The sequence below is a fragment of the Oncorhynchus gorbuscha genome, linkage group LG18, assembly GCF_021184085.1.
Source record: "Oncorhynchus gorbuscha isolate QuinsamMale2020 ecotype Even-year linkage group LG18, OgorEven_v1.0, whole genome shotgun sequence".
Lineage (NCBI taxonomy): Eukaryota > Metazoa > Chordata > Actinopteri > Salmoniformes > Salmonidae > Oncorhynchus > Oncorhynchus gorbuscha.
Genome location: NC_060190.1, coordinates 9,269,069 through 9,286,568, shown reverse-complemented (window position 1 = coordinate 9,286,568; position 17,500 = coordinate 9,269,069). Strand labels below are relative to the sequence as shown.

The 17,500-nt window shown below is 44.8% G+C and overlaps 1 protein-coding gene across 1 annotated transcript in view; it reads left to right on the top strand.

Annotated features, from left to right (window-relative positions):
• LOC124002496 (ras and Rab interactor 2-like) overlaps positions 1 to 17,500 on the top strand; it is a 196,353-nt gene that overhangs the window by 134,910 nt on the left and 43,943 nt on the right. Inside the window, 3 exon segments of the mRNA XM_046309928.1 lie at positions 9,294 to 9,524; positions 11,523 to 11,615; positions 16,811 to 16,905. Coding sequence (XP_046165884.1) covers positions 9,453 to 9,524; positions 11,523 to 11,615; positions 16,811 to 16,905 — 260 coding nt within the window. The 5' untranslated portion in view covers positions 9,294 to 9,452.

Genomic DNA, 17,500 nt, shown 5'->3' with positions numbered 1-17,500 from the left:
ATTTTCAAGCTGAACTAAAGTCATTGGAATTCAGAATATGCCAGACAGCGAGAGTATTGGAGCGCTCAGCAGACCCTGAACTACTCTCCCTACATACCACTATATATTATGGCCTACTTTGGTTTCCTTTCAACACCACAGAGTGCTGGTGCTTTCAGTTTGAGACCTAGTGGAAGGGTTTGTGTGGAGTCGCCATAACTAACCAACATCCCTCTTGGTTTCTTGGCCTTTCTCCCTCCTTTTGTCTTTATCCATCTCTCTTTCCTCTCCCTCCCCCCATCTCTCTTTCTCTGCCCCATCCTTCCTGGTCTTCTAATCTCTGCTTCCCAGTGGCTAAGACATCTGTAGAGAGAGAGACATTACACATACTTATTCTAAGTGGAGAACTACGTCCTCGGTCTTCACCCTTATTTCTGGTTCTCATTTAGTTGGGAGTGGCCCAGTGCTTTGAGTCATGTGACTCAATTCAGAATGTGCCAAAACAACTCCAAACGTTTCCACTTGGTGTTGACCATAGTGCAGAAATCACAGAGTGGAAAGTAAGTTTTGATAGGGCGGTGGTGGTGGTGCCTGGTGCTTGCTCTAACAACAGATTTAAGTTGAGGTGGCTGTGTTTATTTTGAGCTTGTATTCTCTCCATGTGTTTCTCTAGAGACCTCTGTTCATGCTGGCCATTGGAATTACAACGTTTGTCCTTCTAGTCACTGTAAACAGCTACGACTATAACGAGCAACATGCCTACTTGGTGGGCTATGTACTGCTTTGCAATGTTTATTATGGTGCTTCTATGATACCAATGTCGCGATACTAGGGAGTAAGGACGCAAAGGAAACAAAACATGAAGCAGAATACATTTCCTGAGGAAAACCGTCCTCATGTTGGAACCAAACAGCTGTATGTTGTCACCCAGAGTCATATTTGTTTCTTTTCCAGGCTATAGCACACAATGTTTCCTTTTTTTGCCAAGGAAAATCTGGTATCGTCGTACGGCGATACTGGTATCATGACAACACTAGTTCATGGCTCTTTTATAAGATCCTATGCTCAGTCACTACACAATCCCTCTGAGAGTAATATGGGTCTACAAAGCATCTCAGAGTAGGAACGCTGATCTAGGATCTGTCCATATAATCTAGGATTTTCTTGGGACTACAGTTAGTTATGTTACATAACCAACAGAGGGGACTTATAGGGCATCAACTAGGAACCTGTGACTCTAGTGTGAATATCATTCTGCTCTGTTGCCTCCAGGTCTCTCACCCTATCCAGTGTTACTCCTGGGTCATGTTCAGTAGGGAGAACATGTCGTGAAATTGGGAGGTAAAGCCTGAATTTTTCCAATCAGAACACATATTTTAGTTTTCCGTTGCAAAACATTTTTCTATGGTGTAGCCTGATGAACACTACCTCTGATGTTCCTTCTCTCTCTGGATCTGCCCCGTTCCGCCTCTCTTTGTTGATATTTCTCTCTCTTGCTTTCACAGCAACAAGAGGCCGTTGCACTTCAGTGCTTTATCATCTGGGTGGACAGAGGGGAGACAGAGGGGGAATTTATTGTCTGTGACTAAGTAAGGCCTTGAAGGTTCTTGGTCAATCAGCAATCTGAGTGGCAGAGGTTGAATCAAAATAGGAGGAGAAGAAGGGGAAAGGTTATCTTCACTGTATGTCTCAGACAGCTATAACATTTCCCAAATCTCCTTTTAATTGCACGCTAATGTTTCAGCACCAAACATATGGGTCACTTAGCCTGATCCCAGATCTGTTTGAGCTGTCTTGTCGACCTATGGACATTGTAACACGAAAGAGTCTGTACAGATCTGGGACCAGGCTATGGGCCACTTGGTTCATGTGGTCCTGCAACAATTCCTCCTGAACCTCCGCCGTGTGTGCGTGCGTGTGCGTTATAAAGTTGAGGCGAAGTTGAGGCTTCAAAAGGACCCCTTAAACCACAGAAGTGTCTTGAGAGTGACAACAGATTGAGTCTAGACCTTAACTGAAGGGTTGTCCAAATGTCTTGTGTGAGGACTATTGTTTCTGTCTGTTTCTGTTGGTATTGCTGCTATGTGCTGCTTGCTGTTGTTACGCACCCAATATGACATACTTTGTGCATTAAGCTGCCTGGGTTGGCTCTCTAATAAACAACAAGTTGTTTCCCCATAGGTCTTGGGCTGGCAATGATAGAGGATGGCAATTTTCTTTAAATTAGTGTAGGAGCTGGCAGATGTTGGCAGACGTTGTGTCATGCCAATCCTTTGTGATAATGTAAACCATGGCCTGCCACACACACACACACACACACACACACACACACACACACACACACACACACACACACACACACACACACACACACACACACACACACACACACACACACACACACACACACACACACACACACACACACACACACACACACACACAGATAACATGTCATAATAATGACTGATTGGGCTACTAGCTAGTCTTTAAACCTCTATGAAAATTGCAGTTTTGTATGAGGAACAGGGTATGTAGAAGGGAGTGCTTCTCTAGTTGTTCACTTCCACATTCTCAACCCGCAATTAATGAAAGGTTACTTACACAGATGCGCACCCACAAACGCACACAAACAGCCACAGACACACACACACAGATAGAGAGAGATTTGTCCTGTCTGTGGAACAGTGTGTCTCTGTGTTGCTGGATTGCAGTGCCAGTGGCCTGTCTGTGTTCCTGTGTGGAGAAACTCACTCAGATGGGTCTTTGTTAGTCTGCAGCTGAGGCACACCCACACTCTCTCTCACACACACACACACACACACACACACACACACACACACACACACACACACACACACACACACACACACACACACACACACACACACACACACACACACACACACACACACACACACACACACACACACACACACACACACACACACACTCTCTCTCTCTCTCTCTCTCTCTCTCTCTCTCTCTCTCTCTCTCTCTCTCTCTCTCTCTCTCTCTCTCTCTCTCACTCACACTCACACTCACACTCACACTCACACTCACACTCACACTCACACTCACACTCACACTCACACTCACACTCAAGCACACTCACAGACACGGCCAATAACAACATTTCTCTGATTTGTGTGAATATCCTCTCTGATGACTATGATTATAAACATGCATCACTTTGAAATGCTCCCTCTGATCTGGATGTCAACAGTGTTGCCGTTGGATACAGCAGAGGCAATAGTCTCATCGTTTCCATCACCTGGATTCTCTCTGTTATTACTGTGCTCCAGAAAGTATCTCGGTTATTAACACGTCTGATGTGGTGAGGTTTTCTCTTCCAGAGCTGGGTGTTGCCAGGGACATCACCATGAGATATTATCACGATGCTTAGATGCCGATAAGATGTGTATTGTGATTCTATATGTATCGCGATGTATCACGGTTCTATATGTATTGCGATCCGTTGGTCCAAACATATTACCCACTACACTATATGTCTGCTATAGAGGGACAAGAGAGATGAACCTGGAGAAGTGTCCCCTAAGCAAGCTGGTCCTGGGGCTCTGTTCACAAACACAAACACACCCTACAGAGCCCCAGGACAGCAGCACAATTAGACCCAACCAAATCATGAGAAAACAAAAAGATAATTACTTGACACATTGGAAAGAATTAACAAAAAAACAGAGCAAACTAGAATGATATTTGGCCCTACACAGAGAGTACACAGCGGCAGAATACCTGACCACTGTGACTGACCCAAAATTAAGGAAAGCTTTGACTATGTACAGACTCAGTGAGCATAGCCTTGCTATATGTGCTCACTGCCCACAAAATGAGGTGGAAACTAAGCTGCACTTCCTAACCTCCTGCCCAATGTATGACCATATTAGAGAGACATATTTCCCTCAGATTACACAAAGAATTCGAAAACAAATACAATTTTGATAAACTCCCATATCTACTGGGTGAAATTCCACAGTGTGCCATCACAGCAGCAAGATGTGTGACCTGTTGCCACGAGAAAAGGGCAACCAGTGAAGAACACACACTATTGTAAATACAACCCATATTTATGCTTATTTATTTTATCTTGTGTCCTCTAACCATTTGTACATTGTTAAAACACTGTATATATATATATATATATATATATATATATATATATATATATATATATATATATATATATATAATATGACATTTGTAATGTCTTTATTGTTTTGAAACTTCTGTATGTGTAATGTTTACTGTAAATTTTTATTGTTTATTTCACTTTATATATTATCTACCTCACTTGCTTTGGCAATGTTAACACACGTTTCCCATGCCAATAAAGCCCTTGAATTGAATTGAATTGAATTGAGAGCCGTGATAATAACGAGTTCTGATCAGCCATGGAAATAAACGTGCTGAAAACATGTTGGCTTGCCATTTAAAAAATAATCTAAAAGCTATAGGAGGAGAGATACTTGTGGTGCTGGTTCAGCTGACTAGTGCTAGATAGGAGGAGAGATACTTGTGGTGCTGGTTCAGCTGACTAGTGCTAGATAGGAGGAGAGATACTTGTGGTGCTGGTTCAGCTGACTAGTGCTAGATAGGAGGAGAGATACTTGTGGTGCTGGTTCAGCTGACTAGTGCTAGATAGGAGGAGAGATAATTGTGGTGCTGGTTCAGCTGACTAGTGCTAGATAGGAGGAGAGATACTTGTGGTGCTGGTTCAGCTGACTAGTGCTAGATAGGAGGAGAGATACTTGTGGTGCTGGTTCAGCTGACTAGTGCTAGATAGGAGGAGAGATACTTGTGGTGCTGGTTCAGCTGACTAGTGCTAGATAGGAGGAGAGATACTTGTGGTGCTGGTTCAGCTGACTAGTGCTAGATAGGAGGAGAGATACTTGTGGTGCTGGTTCAGCTGACTAGTGCTAGATAGGAGGAGAGATACTTGTGGTGCTGGTTCAGCTGACTAGTGCTAGATAGGAGAGATACTTGTGGTGCTGGTTCAGCTGACTAGTGCTAGATAGGAGGAGAGATACTTGTGGTGCTGGTTCAGCTGACTAGTGCTAGATAGGAGGAGAGATACTTGTGGTGCTGGTTCAGCTGACTAGTGCTAGATAGGAGGAGAGATACTTGTGGTGCTGGTTCAGCTGACTAGTGCTAGATAGGAGGAGAGATACTTGTGGTGCTGGTTCAGCTGACTAGTGCTAGATAGGAGGAGAGATAATTGTGGTGCTGGTTCAGCTGACTAGTGCTAGCTAATGTTAACTACCTTTATTTTCAGAATCGGTTCTTGGAGTCATAGAATCGATATAATAGAGTCAAAATAATATTGTGATAATCTACTGTATTGATTTTTCCCCCAACCCCATGGTCTTGTTTGTCTACACTCTCGTCTAGTCTCGACCAAGTTAAGCCAGTGGAGTGAACATAATGACATTTCCACAGTTCATTCTGCCTGAGCTGAACTGCCATTGTGCTCCGCACGGCTCCGGGGCTGTCTTCCTGGTAATCCCAATACCCAGCATGCACTGTGTGTCTCATGTTATGGTTTGTGACAGAGTGTTCACCCCAGATAGTTAGGTGTGCGTACATAGTAGCCTACAGACAGCAGTGCTTTTGAGTTATTAGACTATAGGAACACACATCAGAGGATATGAGAGTTGCTATAGGAACTAGAATCTTCATAAAATCAGACTGTTCCTAGAACAGGGAACGGGGATATGTGGTGCAGTCATTTGTTAGAGACACAGTCAGAACAGTAAGGACTGCTGTCCAGAAAATGTCCTCTGCAGCAGGTACTTAGTCGATGTTTTGTTTCCTCTTCTTCTAGTCGACGGCTCTCGTATCAAACCAGACTTCCCCCTTTTTTAAAGACAGGCTATATTTTTATTGTACATTTATTAAACCATGTCGTCCCGTTGAGGTCAGAAGACTTCGTTCCCAATCCCTTTTCTGCTGACAAGACACCAGGTGGAACTTACGGTTACAACGTTTTCTCAGTTGGGTTTTTACAACACACCATGGTTGGATTTATAGAGTAGTTTCCTGAGAAACTCCCTTGACAATGACCTGGCAGGGTGAAGGAACATGTGTTCCTCTGTTATCACTGTGTTCCCCAGCCTAAATAAAACAGCCATGCATAACTGGAGATAACCCCATGTCCAACGACAGGCTCCCAGCCACAGACAGACGGACCAGCTGGGGATAGGGATGGACTGAAAACGCCTTTCACTTCAGGTCCACGGTCAGGTTTCTTTATAGTCCTTCATAATGGTAACGATAATCTCTGTATTTTAGTATGGGAGGCTCATTCGAGAACAAATAGAAGACATGGTTTCTGTTTGGAACGGGAGAATGCGGTGAAATGTTGAACGATGGTGACACACTTCAAAGCCTCCAATACCCTGCACACAACACCGTGCAGAACTGATGAATAAGTTCCCAATTAAATCTGCTGAACTCCAGCTGAGAATGTCTTAGCACAGAGACTCCTGCCAGTACTGTGTTATCTGACAGGAAACTAGGCCGTTCCATTCCTCTCCTCTGTTTCTTTTATTCTCTTTTCTGGGGGATCACTTCCTTCCTGTTGGAGATGAAAGTGAATAGAACATCTCACTGAACTGCTGCCAGAGAGAGGAGAGAGAGAGGAGAGAGAGGAGAGAGAGAGGAGAGAGAGAATAGAGAGAGGAGAGAGAGAATAGAGAGAGGGCAGGGGTCCTGCTAAAGGCTTCAGCATAGAATGGAGAGGGATCGGGGAGAGAGGGGTGCACAACTGTCCCCTTTCATCTACAGCCTCCAATAACACCCCTCCACTATGCATACTCATTTTGTGCGTACACAAACACACTTTCATTCTCCAAAATAAACAAACACACACACACACACAGACAGAAGAGTAATGTCTTGCAGCCCTAGGTGTGAGCATAACCAGGGGATGACGCAGGTTAACATTTATTGGGTAGAATTTTATCCTGGAGGCAGAACTGGGTTATTTCCACTAGATGGGACAGCTGCAATGTCAACATTGGCTGTATTGTAAAAATTCTAAAATGAGCTTTTTGGTTGTAATTTTAGATGAAAGTTATGCATTAGGGTTAGCAGTGGGGTACATCCATTTCAATTCAATCACTTTTTGACAGCAGCCATTTTGATTTGAACGAAACCTTCCATACATATTTGCCCATTGTGGAAGTGCTCAGAACATTTTGGTTGAGATTTATACCATTTAAATCATAGGTCATGGGTGTCATGATCATTGATGTAATTTCAATCATAGAAATATACTCCATAGAATGGACCTATCCCTTCAAACCACTGCAGTTTAGCCGGTACACCATTGAAATTGAAATTGAATTGACATTTTCTAGTTATTTGTCAAATACACATGGATAGCAGATGTATATACGAGTGTAGCGAAATGCTTGTGCTTCTAGTTCCGACAGTGCAGTAATATCTAATAAGTAAACTAACAATTCCCCCACAACAACCTAATACACACAAATCTAAAGGGGTGAATGACAATATGTACATAGAAGCGTAAGGATGAGCGATGGCCGAACGAGAATGAAAGATATGTAAACATTATTAAAGTGGCATTATTTAGAGTGGCTTTGTATAAAGTGACTAATGATTATTAAAGTGGCCAGTGATTGGGTCTCAAAGTCGGCAGCAGCCTCTCTGAATTAGTGGTCGCTGTTTAGCAGTCTTATGGCCTTGAGATAGAAGCTGTTTTTCAGTATCCCAGCTTTGATGCACCTGTACTGACCTCGCCTTCTGGACGGTAGCGGGGTAAACAGGTAGTGGCTCGGGTGGTTGATGTCCTTGATGATCTTTTTGGCCTTCCTGTGACATCAGGTGCTGTAGCCGTCATGGAGGGCAGGTAGTTTGCCCAGACCGCACCACCCTCTGGAGAACCTTGCAGTTGAGGGGGGTGTAGTTGCCGTACCAGGCGGTGATACAGCCCGACAGGAGGCTCTCGATTGTGCATCTGTAAAAGTTTGTCAGGGTTTTGGGTGACAAGACACATTTCTTCAGCCTCGTGTGGATGAAGAGGCACTGCTGCGTCTTCTTCACCACACTGTCTGTGTGGTTGGATCATTTCAGTTTGTCTGTGATGTTTATGCAGAGGAACTTCAAACTTTCCACCTTCTCCACTGCTGTCCCTTCGATGTGGATAGGGGTGTGAGGTCCACAATCATCTCCTTTGTTTTGTTGACGTTGATTGAGAGGTTGTTTTCCTGACACCACACTCTGAGTGCCCTCACCTCCTCCCTGTAGGCTGTCTTGTCATTGTTGGTAATAAAGCCCACTACTGTTCTGTCTTCTGCAAACTTGATGACTGAGTTACTAATTACTACTACAAAGATGACCGCCGGTCCACCCACTGTCAAATGTCAATTTAAATAGTCATATCTATTCTATTGTCTACATTTCTATGATTTCAAAAGGTTTCCTATGGAAGTTTTACAGTATAATAATAATAACAGATATTACCTTTCAAGAGAACATTCTCTGATGTGTGGACCTCCAACCATCTTTGTGGTACTATTTGAAAGGTGCGGTTTTTATTTTAATCCCATTTGAATACATTATTCAGCCAAAATATGACACCATCCCTGTATTAAAGAGCATGTTGTGTCACAACTGATGGCAGGCACAACACAACCAACTCAGATGGTGTAAAATATGGTCGAAGCTACAACAGTTTACAGATATTTTGATAATTGAGGTAAAACAAAATGACATACAAAGTTTAGTTTAAATCAAAAGGAATGATGTCAAATAGTGATTGAATTCAAATGTCTTAACCCTGCACTTAACCATACTGGGTTAAGGTTAGGGTTAGGTTTAAAATCAGACTTTATGACTTTATAGCTGTGCCAGCTAGTGACCACTCTGCAGAGCTGCCTCCAGAAAAAAATCGATGACAAAATGCTAACCTGCGCAGATAAAATTGTTGATGAACGCCCTTGTTTGGTCTATGGGAGAGGAAATGAAAAGTTATTGTAACATCAAGGGTACATTAAGGTTCACTGAAAGACTGAAACAGGCCAAACAGCCTGTATTAACTTACCATGGGAAAAAGGGGTGGAATAACAATGTTGGAACCATGGCTGTAATTGCTGGAAAATAGATTAAATGAAAGGACATGGGAAAGAAGCTAGCTAGAGGGACAGAGAGAGGGAAGGAGTTTGATACTGTCCTACTAGCCTCTGTCATTTGTTGACTTGCTGTGGCCATAGATCAAATTTTCTCCAGTCTCACCACAGCTAATCTGGCTGTCTGTTTGTTTGACCCCATAGGACTTCAGCCGACGTCAACACGGACGTCTAGACCTAAACACAGACGTCTAGACCTAAACACAGACGTCTAGACCTAAACACAGACGTCTAGACCTAAACACAGACGTCTAGACCTAAACACAGACGTCTAGACCTAAACACAGACGTCTAGACCTAAGCATGGCTGCTACGCTGCCATCTACACTGCCCAGACCAGACTGTCATATGGACAGGAGTGGGAGCTTCTTTAAGGTAAGTGAAGGTTACTCTTGTTAGAGAGAGTACAAAGATGAGAGAGAGAACGGGATGAGATAAGACACGGGGATGTTGGTGATGGTATTACATCAGAGAGACAGAGACAGAGGGGGTTCCTAATCCAGAGCCTCCGGCGATGATCCACGGTCCGGTTCCTCCGGCGATGATCCACTATCCGGTTCCTCCGGCGATGATCCACTGTCCGGTTCCTCCGGCGATGATCCACTGTCCGGTTGCTCCGGCGATGATCCACTGTCTGGTTCCTCCGGCGACGATCCACGGTCCGGTTCCTCCGGCGACGATCCATGCTCCGGTTCCTCCGGCGATGATCCACTGTCCGGTTCCTCCGGCGATGATCCACTGTCCAGTTCCTCCGGCGAAGTTCCAAGGTCCGGTTCCACAGAAGCAGAGGGATCAGCGTTCGTAGCGGGGGCTATATCCCAAACCGGAGCCACCACCGAGGATAGATGCCCACCCGAACCCTCTCCTATAGAGTTTGGTTTTGCGTCCGGAGTCCGCACCTTTGGGGGGGGGGGTACTGTCACACTCTGACCTTAGAGTATTTGACCGAGTGTGGTTCCAAATCAGAGGCAGCTGTCTATCGTTGTCTCTGATTGGGAATCATACTTAGGCAGCCTTTTTCCCACCTAATGTTGTGGGTAATTATTTCTCTTTTTTGTGTGTTTGTGTGCGTCACGGTTGCGTCACGTTCGGTTTCTGTTTATCTGTTGTTTTTGTGAAGGTTTCAGTTTATTTAAAAAAATGTGGAATTACATGCACGCTGCGCCTTGGCTCATCTATGACAGGGAGTTTGAAGACAGTGAACGTGACAGGTAGAGCCTATAAGAAGAAGAACAACAACAATTCCCTGTCTGCTCTCTCAATGTGGCCAGAAACTGAATTTCCATCAGCCCCACCACCAACTGTATGTGTTTGTGCTTGACTCCATATACACTCTCAGAAAAAAGTACTGAATTGTACTTAAAGTGTACAAATGCTTGTCACTGTAGTGGTACCCTGTAAGGTATGTCTATTGTTCCATTATTTGTAGGTATGTAATTGGAGTCTTGCAGTTTGTATCTTAAAAGAGCCTAAATATACAAATCTGTCTTTTTAGGGATCCACCACAGTGACAAAGCCGTTTGTTCCTTTTAAGTGGCAAAAAATGTACCACGGCCCTCGTGTACACGCCTCTCCGCCATCCTACTTCTGACACCAATTTAGCGAATTCGGTGGGTTGTTCCGACCGGGATTCAAACCTGTGTCCAGCAACTGCAAAGCCAACACCTTAACCAGTAAGCCAAGTGATGCCTATTGACAAGGTCGCTCAGTGTTTGGTTAAGGTTGCTACAATATTAATTACAGCTCTTTATTGTCGCATGCGTTTCTGTTGCCTTTATAAAGACTTCAGAACTGGCAGCGGACATGCTCACACTTGAACTAACATGACCACAGACCACTTAAACTGGTACAACATTTCCAATCATGGGTGGCCAAAAATAACTAACTGAAAACCACGCCCTCACTAAACCATACCTCCGATGATTGTATAAAAAGGTACCGTTATACTAGATTATCCACACATGTACCCTAAAAGGTACCATTATACTAGATTATCCACACAAATACCCTAAAAGGTACCATTATACTAGATTATCCACACATGTACCCTAAAAGGTACCATTATACTAGATTATCCACACATGTACCCTAAAAGGTACCATTATACTATATTATCCACACATGTACCCTAAAAGGTACCATTATACTAGATTATCCACACATGTACCCTAAAAGGTACCATTATACTAGATTATCCCACACATATACCCTAGAAGGTACCATTATCCTAGATTATCCACACATATATACACTAAAAGGTACCGAACAGTGCCATGTGAGCTCATATGTGTACCTCTGAAGGTAACATTTATATTTTTGTAAACCAGGGAAAAATACTGTACCTTAACCGTACCCTTTTCTCCGAGGGTGTAGGTCTCAGATGGACTCACAGACTCAGACCTAAGCATGTCTGCTACGCTGCCCAGACCAGACTGTCATACGGACAGGAGAGGAAGCTTCTTTAAGGTAAGTTAAGTTTACAGTTTATCCGTTAGCTTACTTTTGTTCCAAGGTTCATCTTATGTTGCCACATAGTGTAAAAGCGCTCAAGTTGAGGACAGATGGAGAGTGTGAGGGTTGAACAATGCCTGCTGCAGTCGTTGGAATCATGACAAATGCACACACAGCAACCATACAATACAAAGACACACACACACACACACACACACACACACACACACACACACACACACACACACACACACACACACACACACACACACACACACACACACACACACACACACACACACACACACACACACACACACACACACACACACACACACACACACACACACAGCAACCATACAATACAAAGACACGCACACACACACACACACACGCACGCACGCATACACGCGCGCACGCACGCACGCACGCACATACACACACACACACACACACAGAGTAGTTGTCAGCCCTTTATGCAGCCTCCGGTTAAACCCTTTCATGACGTTGTTTTAGGAACGCGGTCTATTCCTAGAGACGTAATGAGCGCACAGTCCGTTCCGCTGTGTCTTTGTTTCATGCTGCTGTTTCTTCCATCAGTATCCTCTCCCTTCATCTCTCCCTCTTTAGTCAGACCACACTAACTGCCTCTGAGAGTTATCCAATCGTCATGTCATAATCGTTCTGTTATCCAATCTTCATGACTGCAGTGGGCCATCCGCTATATATCCGATAATAGAAGGATGCCTTATACTGCAACTGTTGTGTATTTAGCCATATACTGTTGCTTCAATTGATAACGTTTACACAAGGTGTCTACAGTAAACAGAGGATTGAGATGAGGTTATGGATGTGTGATGCAAAGAGTTAGTGTGATTGATAAAAATGGGGGGAAAAAAGAGAAAGAAGGAGGTGGGTGAAGGGTAAGAGAGAAAGATAGATAAAGAGAGATATGGAAGGATATGTGTTATTTTTCCTCCTCATATTCCTGGGCACCAGTAGTTTCAACCTCCCCGGGAAGGAGTGGTCCACCCTCAATAGGTTCAGGACTGTCCACATCCCATGCCTCGCCAAATCAAATGTTATTAGTCACATGCGCCGAATACAACAGGTAGACCTTACAATGAAATGCTTACTTATAAGCCCCTAACCAACAATGCAGTTTAAAAAATATGAATTAAGAATGAAAAGGGACAAGTATCTAAAGAGCAGCAGTAATATAACAATAGCAAGACTATATAAAGGGCGTTCCGGTACAGAGTCAATGTGCGACTGGTTAGTCGAGGTAGTTGAGGTAATATGTAGGTAGAGTTATTAAAGTGACTATGCAGAAATGATGATAGAGAGTAGCAGCGGTGTAAAAGAGGGGGGAGCAATGAAAATAGTCTGGGGAGCCATTTGATTAGATGTTCAGGAGTCTTATGGTTTGGGGGTAGAAGCTGTTTAGAAGCCTCTTGGACCTAGACTTGGAGCTCCGGTACCGCCTGCCGTGCGGTAGCAGAGAAAACAGTCTATGACTAGGGTGGCTGGAACCTTTGACAATTTTTAGGTCCTTCCTCTGACACCGCCTGGTAAAGAGGTCATGGATTGCAGGAAGCTTGGCCCCAGTTGATGTACTGGGCCGTTCGCACTACCCTCTGTAGTGCTTTGCGGTCGGAGGCCGAGCAGTTGCCATACCAGGCAGTGATGCAACCAGTCAGGATGCTCTCGATGGTGCAGCTGTAGAACCTTTTGAGGATCTGAGGACCCATGCCAAATCTTTTCAGTCTCCTGAGGGGGAATAGGTTTTGTCGTGCCCTCTTCTCGACTGCCTTGGTATGCTTGGACCATGTTAGTTTTTGGTGATGTGGACACCAAGGAACTTGAAGCTCTCAACCTGCTCCACTACAGCCCCGTCGATGAGAATGGGGGCGTGCTCTGTCCTCCATTTCCTGTAGTCCACAATCATCTCCTTTGCCTTGATCAAGTTGAGGGGAGAGGTTGTTATCCTAGCACCACACGGCCAGGTCTCTGACCTCCTCCATATAGGCTGTCTCGTCGTTGTCGGTGATCAGGCCTACCACTGTTGTGTCCTCGGCAAATGTAATGATGGTGTTGGAGTCGTGCCTGACCGTGCAGTCATGAGTGAACAGTGAGTACAGGAGGGGACTGAATACACACCCTTGAGGGGCCCCCATGTTGAGGATCAGCATGGCAGATGTGTTGTTCCCTACCCTCACCACCTGGGGGGCGGCCCGTCAGGAAGTCCAGGATCCAGTTGCAGAGGGAGGGGTTTAGTTCCAGCGTCCTAAGCTTATTGATGAGCTTTGAGGGCACTATGGTGTTGAATGCTGAGCTGTAGTCAATAAACAGCATTCTCACATAGATGTTCATAGTTGTGTCCAAGTGGGAAAGGGCAGTGTGGAGTGCAATAGAGATTGCATCATCTGTGGATCTGTTTGGGCGGTAGGGTTTCTGGGATAATGGTATTGATGTGAGCCATGAAAGCACTTGATGGCTACAGAGGCATTAAAGCAAGCCCCCATGTGCCTGTGGGGTGGAGCAAACCATGCACCACATTTCTGAAGTCTGTCCAATCTACAAACTCAGTGGAGGCCTACTCACCCTCAACACAGCAGGACCGGAAACAATCGCTTGGCTAAGGGACTTTGTTTTCGCTAAATAAAATATATAAGTGGTTCCACTATAAAAGTCATTGGGCTGAAACAGGGCCTGTATATATGCTGCCATTTACTTCCATAGCAGGGCACTATGCCCAGAGTAGACCATTGAAGACCTTTCATAATAAATGTGTTCATTTGACCTCATTTTCTGGGAGAGGGGTCTCTCTCACCCTCTCTCCCTGTCTAATTTTCTGGGAGAGGGGTCTCTCTCACCCTCTCTCCCTGTCTAATTTTCTGGGAGAAGGGTCTCTCTCACCCTCTCTCCCTGTCTAATTTTCTGGGAGAAGGGTCTCTCTCACCCTCTCTCCCTGTCTAATTTTCTGGGAGAGGGTCTCTCTCACCCTCTCTCCCTGTCTAATTTTCTGGGAGAAGGGTCTCTCTCACCCTCTCTCCCTGTCTAATTTTCTGGGAGAAGGGTCTCTCTCACCCTCTCTCCCTGTCTAATGTTCTTTCAGACTCTCTTGTTCTTTCTCTGTCTCTCTCTCTCTCCCTCTTTCTTTTTCTCTCCCTCTCTCTATCTCTCTCTCTTTCAGACTGTCATTCTATGTCTTTCTTTCTCTCTCTCACTCTCTGTTTGTCTCTCTTCAGTTTAGAACTATACTCAGCTCTGTCTTAGCTGACTAACGTTTTAAAAGACGTCAGACCACCAGAGACAGAGACAGAGCTGGCTCCACATAGTCCCTGTTATAGTGTAGTAACAGGGGGAACCAGTGGTCTGTGGTTAGTGGTTAGTGGTTATAGTGGTCTGGACTGTGCAGCTATGGGAAGTGCAATAGCTTAGCTGATCTAAGGTCAGTTGTGTGTTTTCCCCACCAATCGTTCATGATAGGATTGGGTAACAGTAGGCTGCTCCTAGATCTGTGACTATTGGCAACTTCTACTCAGAACAAACGATTAGGGGGTCTGTGGTGTGGGAAATATTTCCACCTAGTGGTCAGATTATGTAACACAGTTGGTAAGAACCTACAGGCTTCTCTTCTTTCCTTGTTTCCTTACCTTCATATTCACTAATGTAGAAACACAAACTAGTGAGAGAAACACCTTAAAAGCCTACTTGTCCTGAAAGGAGGAATTGAGACAAGGAGAGAAAGCCTCTTAAGACTATTGATATGGACCCATGGTGTCAAACCCTAGAAATACAGTTTGACAAGCAACAACATATTCAGTTTTGATGTCATTGTAGACCAATGCGGGGGGCAGATTTATCTTCACTATGGAAATAGCCTGTCAGCTAAGATAGAGGTTTATCCATCAAACACTGTTGGCCTGAGTCACTTCCTCCTTCCTCTTTGTCCCCTCTCCTTGGCTTGCATCCCAAATTTCACCCTATTCCCTATGTAGTGGGAAAAGGACTCTGGTCAAAAGTAGTGCACTACATAGGGAATAGGGTGTCATGTTGGGATGCAAATTGTGTTAGCATAGCTAGCTATCTGCCAGATGTTTACGCTTCCCTTGATAAGGATTAGATTAGGAGACTTTTAGCCCTGTTAACTAACATGTGTTTATTGTATCTGTGGGAGATAGAGAGATTGTGTGTGTGTGGGGGGGGAGTCACTGTGTTTCCTGTCCCAAGGAGGGAAGTGAGGTATACACAGGAAAAAGTGACTAACCATTTCCCTGCTCCTGGCTTTTTCATGTTGTGCCTCCCTATCTGTTTGTGAGGGACACTTCTCCATTTGCTTTCTCTCTCTCTACCTCTCTCTTTTCATTTTACTTTCAACCTTTCTCAATGTCTGTTTTCATTCTTTACCTTTACGTTGATCACTCTCTATCTCTCTCTCCATCTTACTATCAAAATCTGTTTAGTTTGCTCTCACTTTCTCACCCTCTCCTCCTTCTCTCCCTCTGTCTCTGACCTAGTCCCTCTCTCCTTCTCTCCCTCTGTCTCTGACCTAGTCCCTCTCTCCTTCTCTCCCTCTGTCTCTGACCTAGTCCCTCTCTCCTTCTCTCCCTCTGTCTCTGACCTAGTCCCTCTCTCCTTCTCTCCCTCTGTCTCTGACCTAGTCCCTCTCTCCTTCTCTCCCTCTGTCTCTGACCTAGTCCCTCTTCTCTCCCTCTGTCTCTGACCTAGTCCCTCTCTCCTTCTCTCCCTCTGTCTCTGACCTAGTCCCTCTCTCCTTCTCTCCCTCTGTCTCTGACCTAGTCCCTCTCTCCTTCTCTCTGTCTCTGACTGTCCCTCTGACCTAGTCCCTAGTCCCTCTCCTTCTCTCCCTCTGTCTCTGACCTAGTCCCTCTCTCCTTCTCTCCCTCTGTCTCTGACCTAGTCCCTCTCTCCTTCTCTCCCTCTGTCTCTGACCTAGTCCCTCTCTCCTTCTCTCCCTCTGTCTCTGACCTAGTCCCTCTCTCCTTCTCTCCCTCTGTCTCTGACCTAGTCCCTCTCTCCTTCTCTCCCTCTGTCTCTGACCTAGTCCCTCTCTCCTTCTCTCCCTCTGTCTCTGACCTAGTCCCTCTCTCCTTCTCTCCCTCTGTCTCTGACCTAGTCCCTCTCTCCTTCTCTCCCGTGTACACTCATTCACTCCCTCTCTTTCTCTCCTCCTCTGTGTGTAGCTGATAGACACGTTTGCGTTGGAGATAGGGGAGCTGAAGCAAGAGATGGTCCAGACCTCCCCAACAGAGGACAGAGACCCTATGGTTCTACAGGGGTAAGTCCAATCCTCCTCCTCCTTTCATCCTCTTCTTCTTGCTTATTTATCTTATTAGGACTCTTAGTACACATTTTTGTCAATGTTTGAATATAAGACATTTAGTGATGGGGAGTCTTGAGTGCGGCAAATGAAAGGGATAGTAGACTACATTTTATTTGCGTCACTATTCACATCCTAAATGGTCCTTTGTGGAACACTGCATCATGTCCTCTTTCACCAGAAGATGGAGACAGTGCCTTATTTTCTCTTTTTATTTTCTCTCTCTCTCTCTTTCTCTAACTCTCTCTCTTTCTCTAACTCTCTCTCTCTCTCTTTCTCTCTTTCTCTCTCTCTCTCTCTCTCTCTCTCTCTCTCTCTCTCTCTCTCTCTCTCTCTCTCTCTCTCTCTCTCTCTCTCTCTCTCTCTCTCTCTCTCTCTCTCTCTCTCTCACACACACATATATTCTCTCACACACACATATTCTCTCACACACACACAAACACATATTCTCTCTCCCACACACACACACATATTCTCTCTCACACACACACATATTCTCTCTCACACACATACACATATTCTCTCTCACACACACACACATATTCTCTCTCAC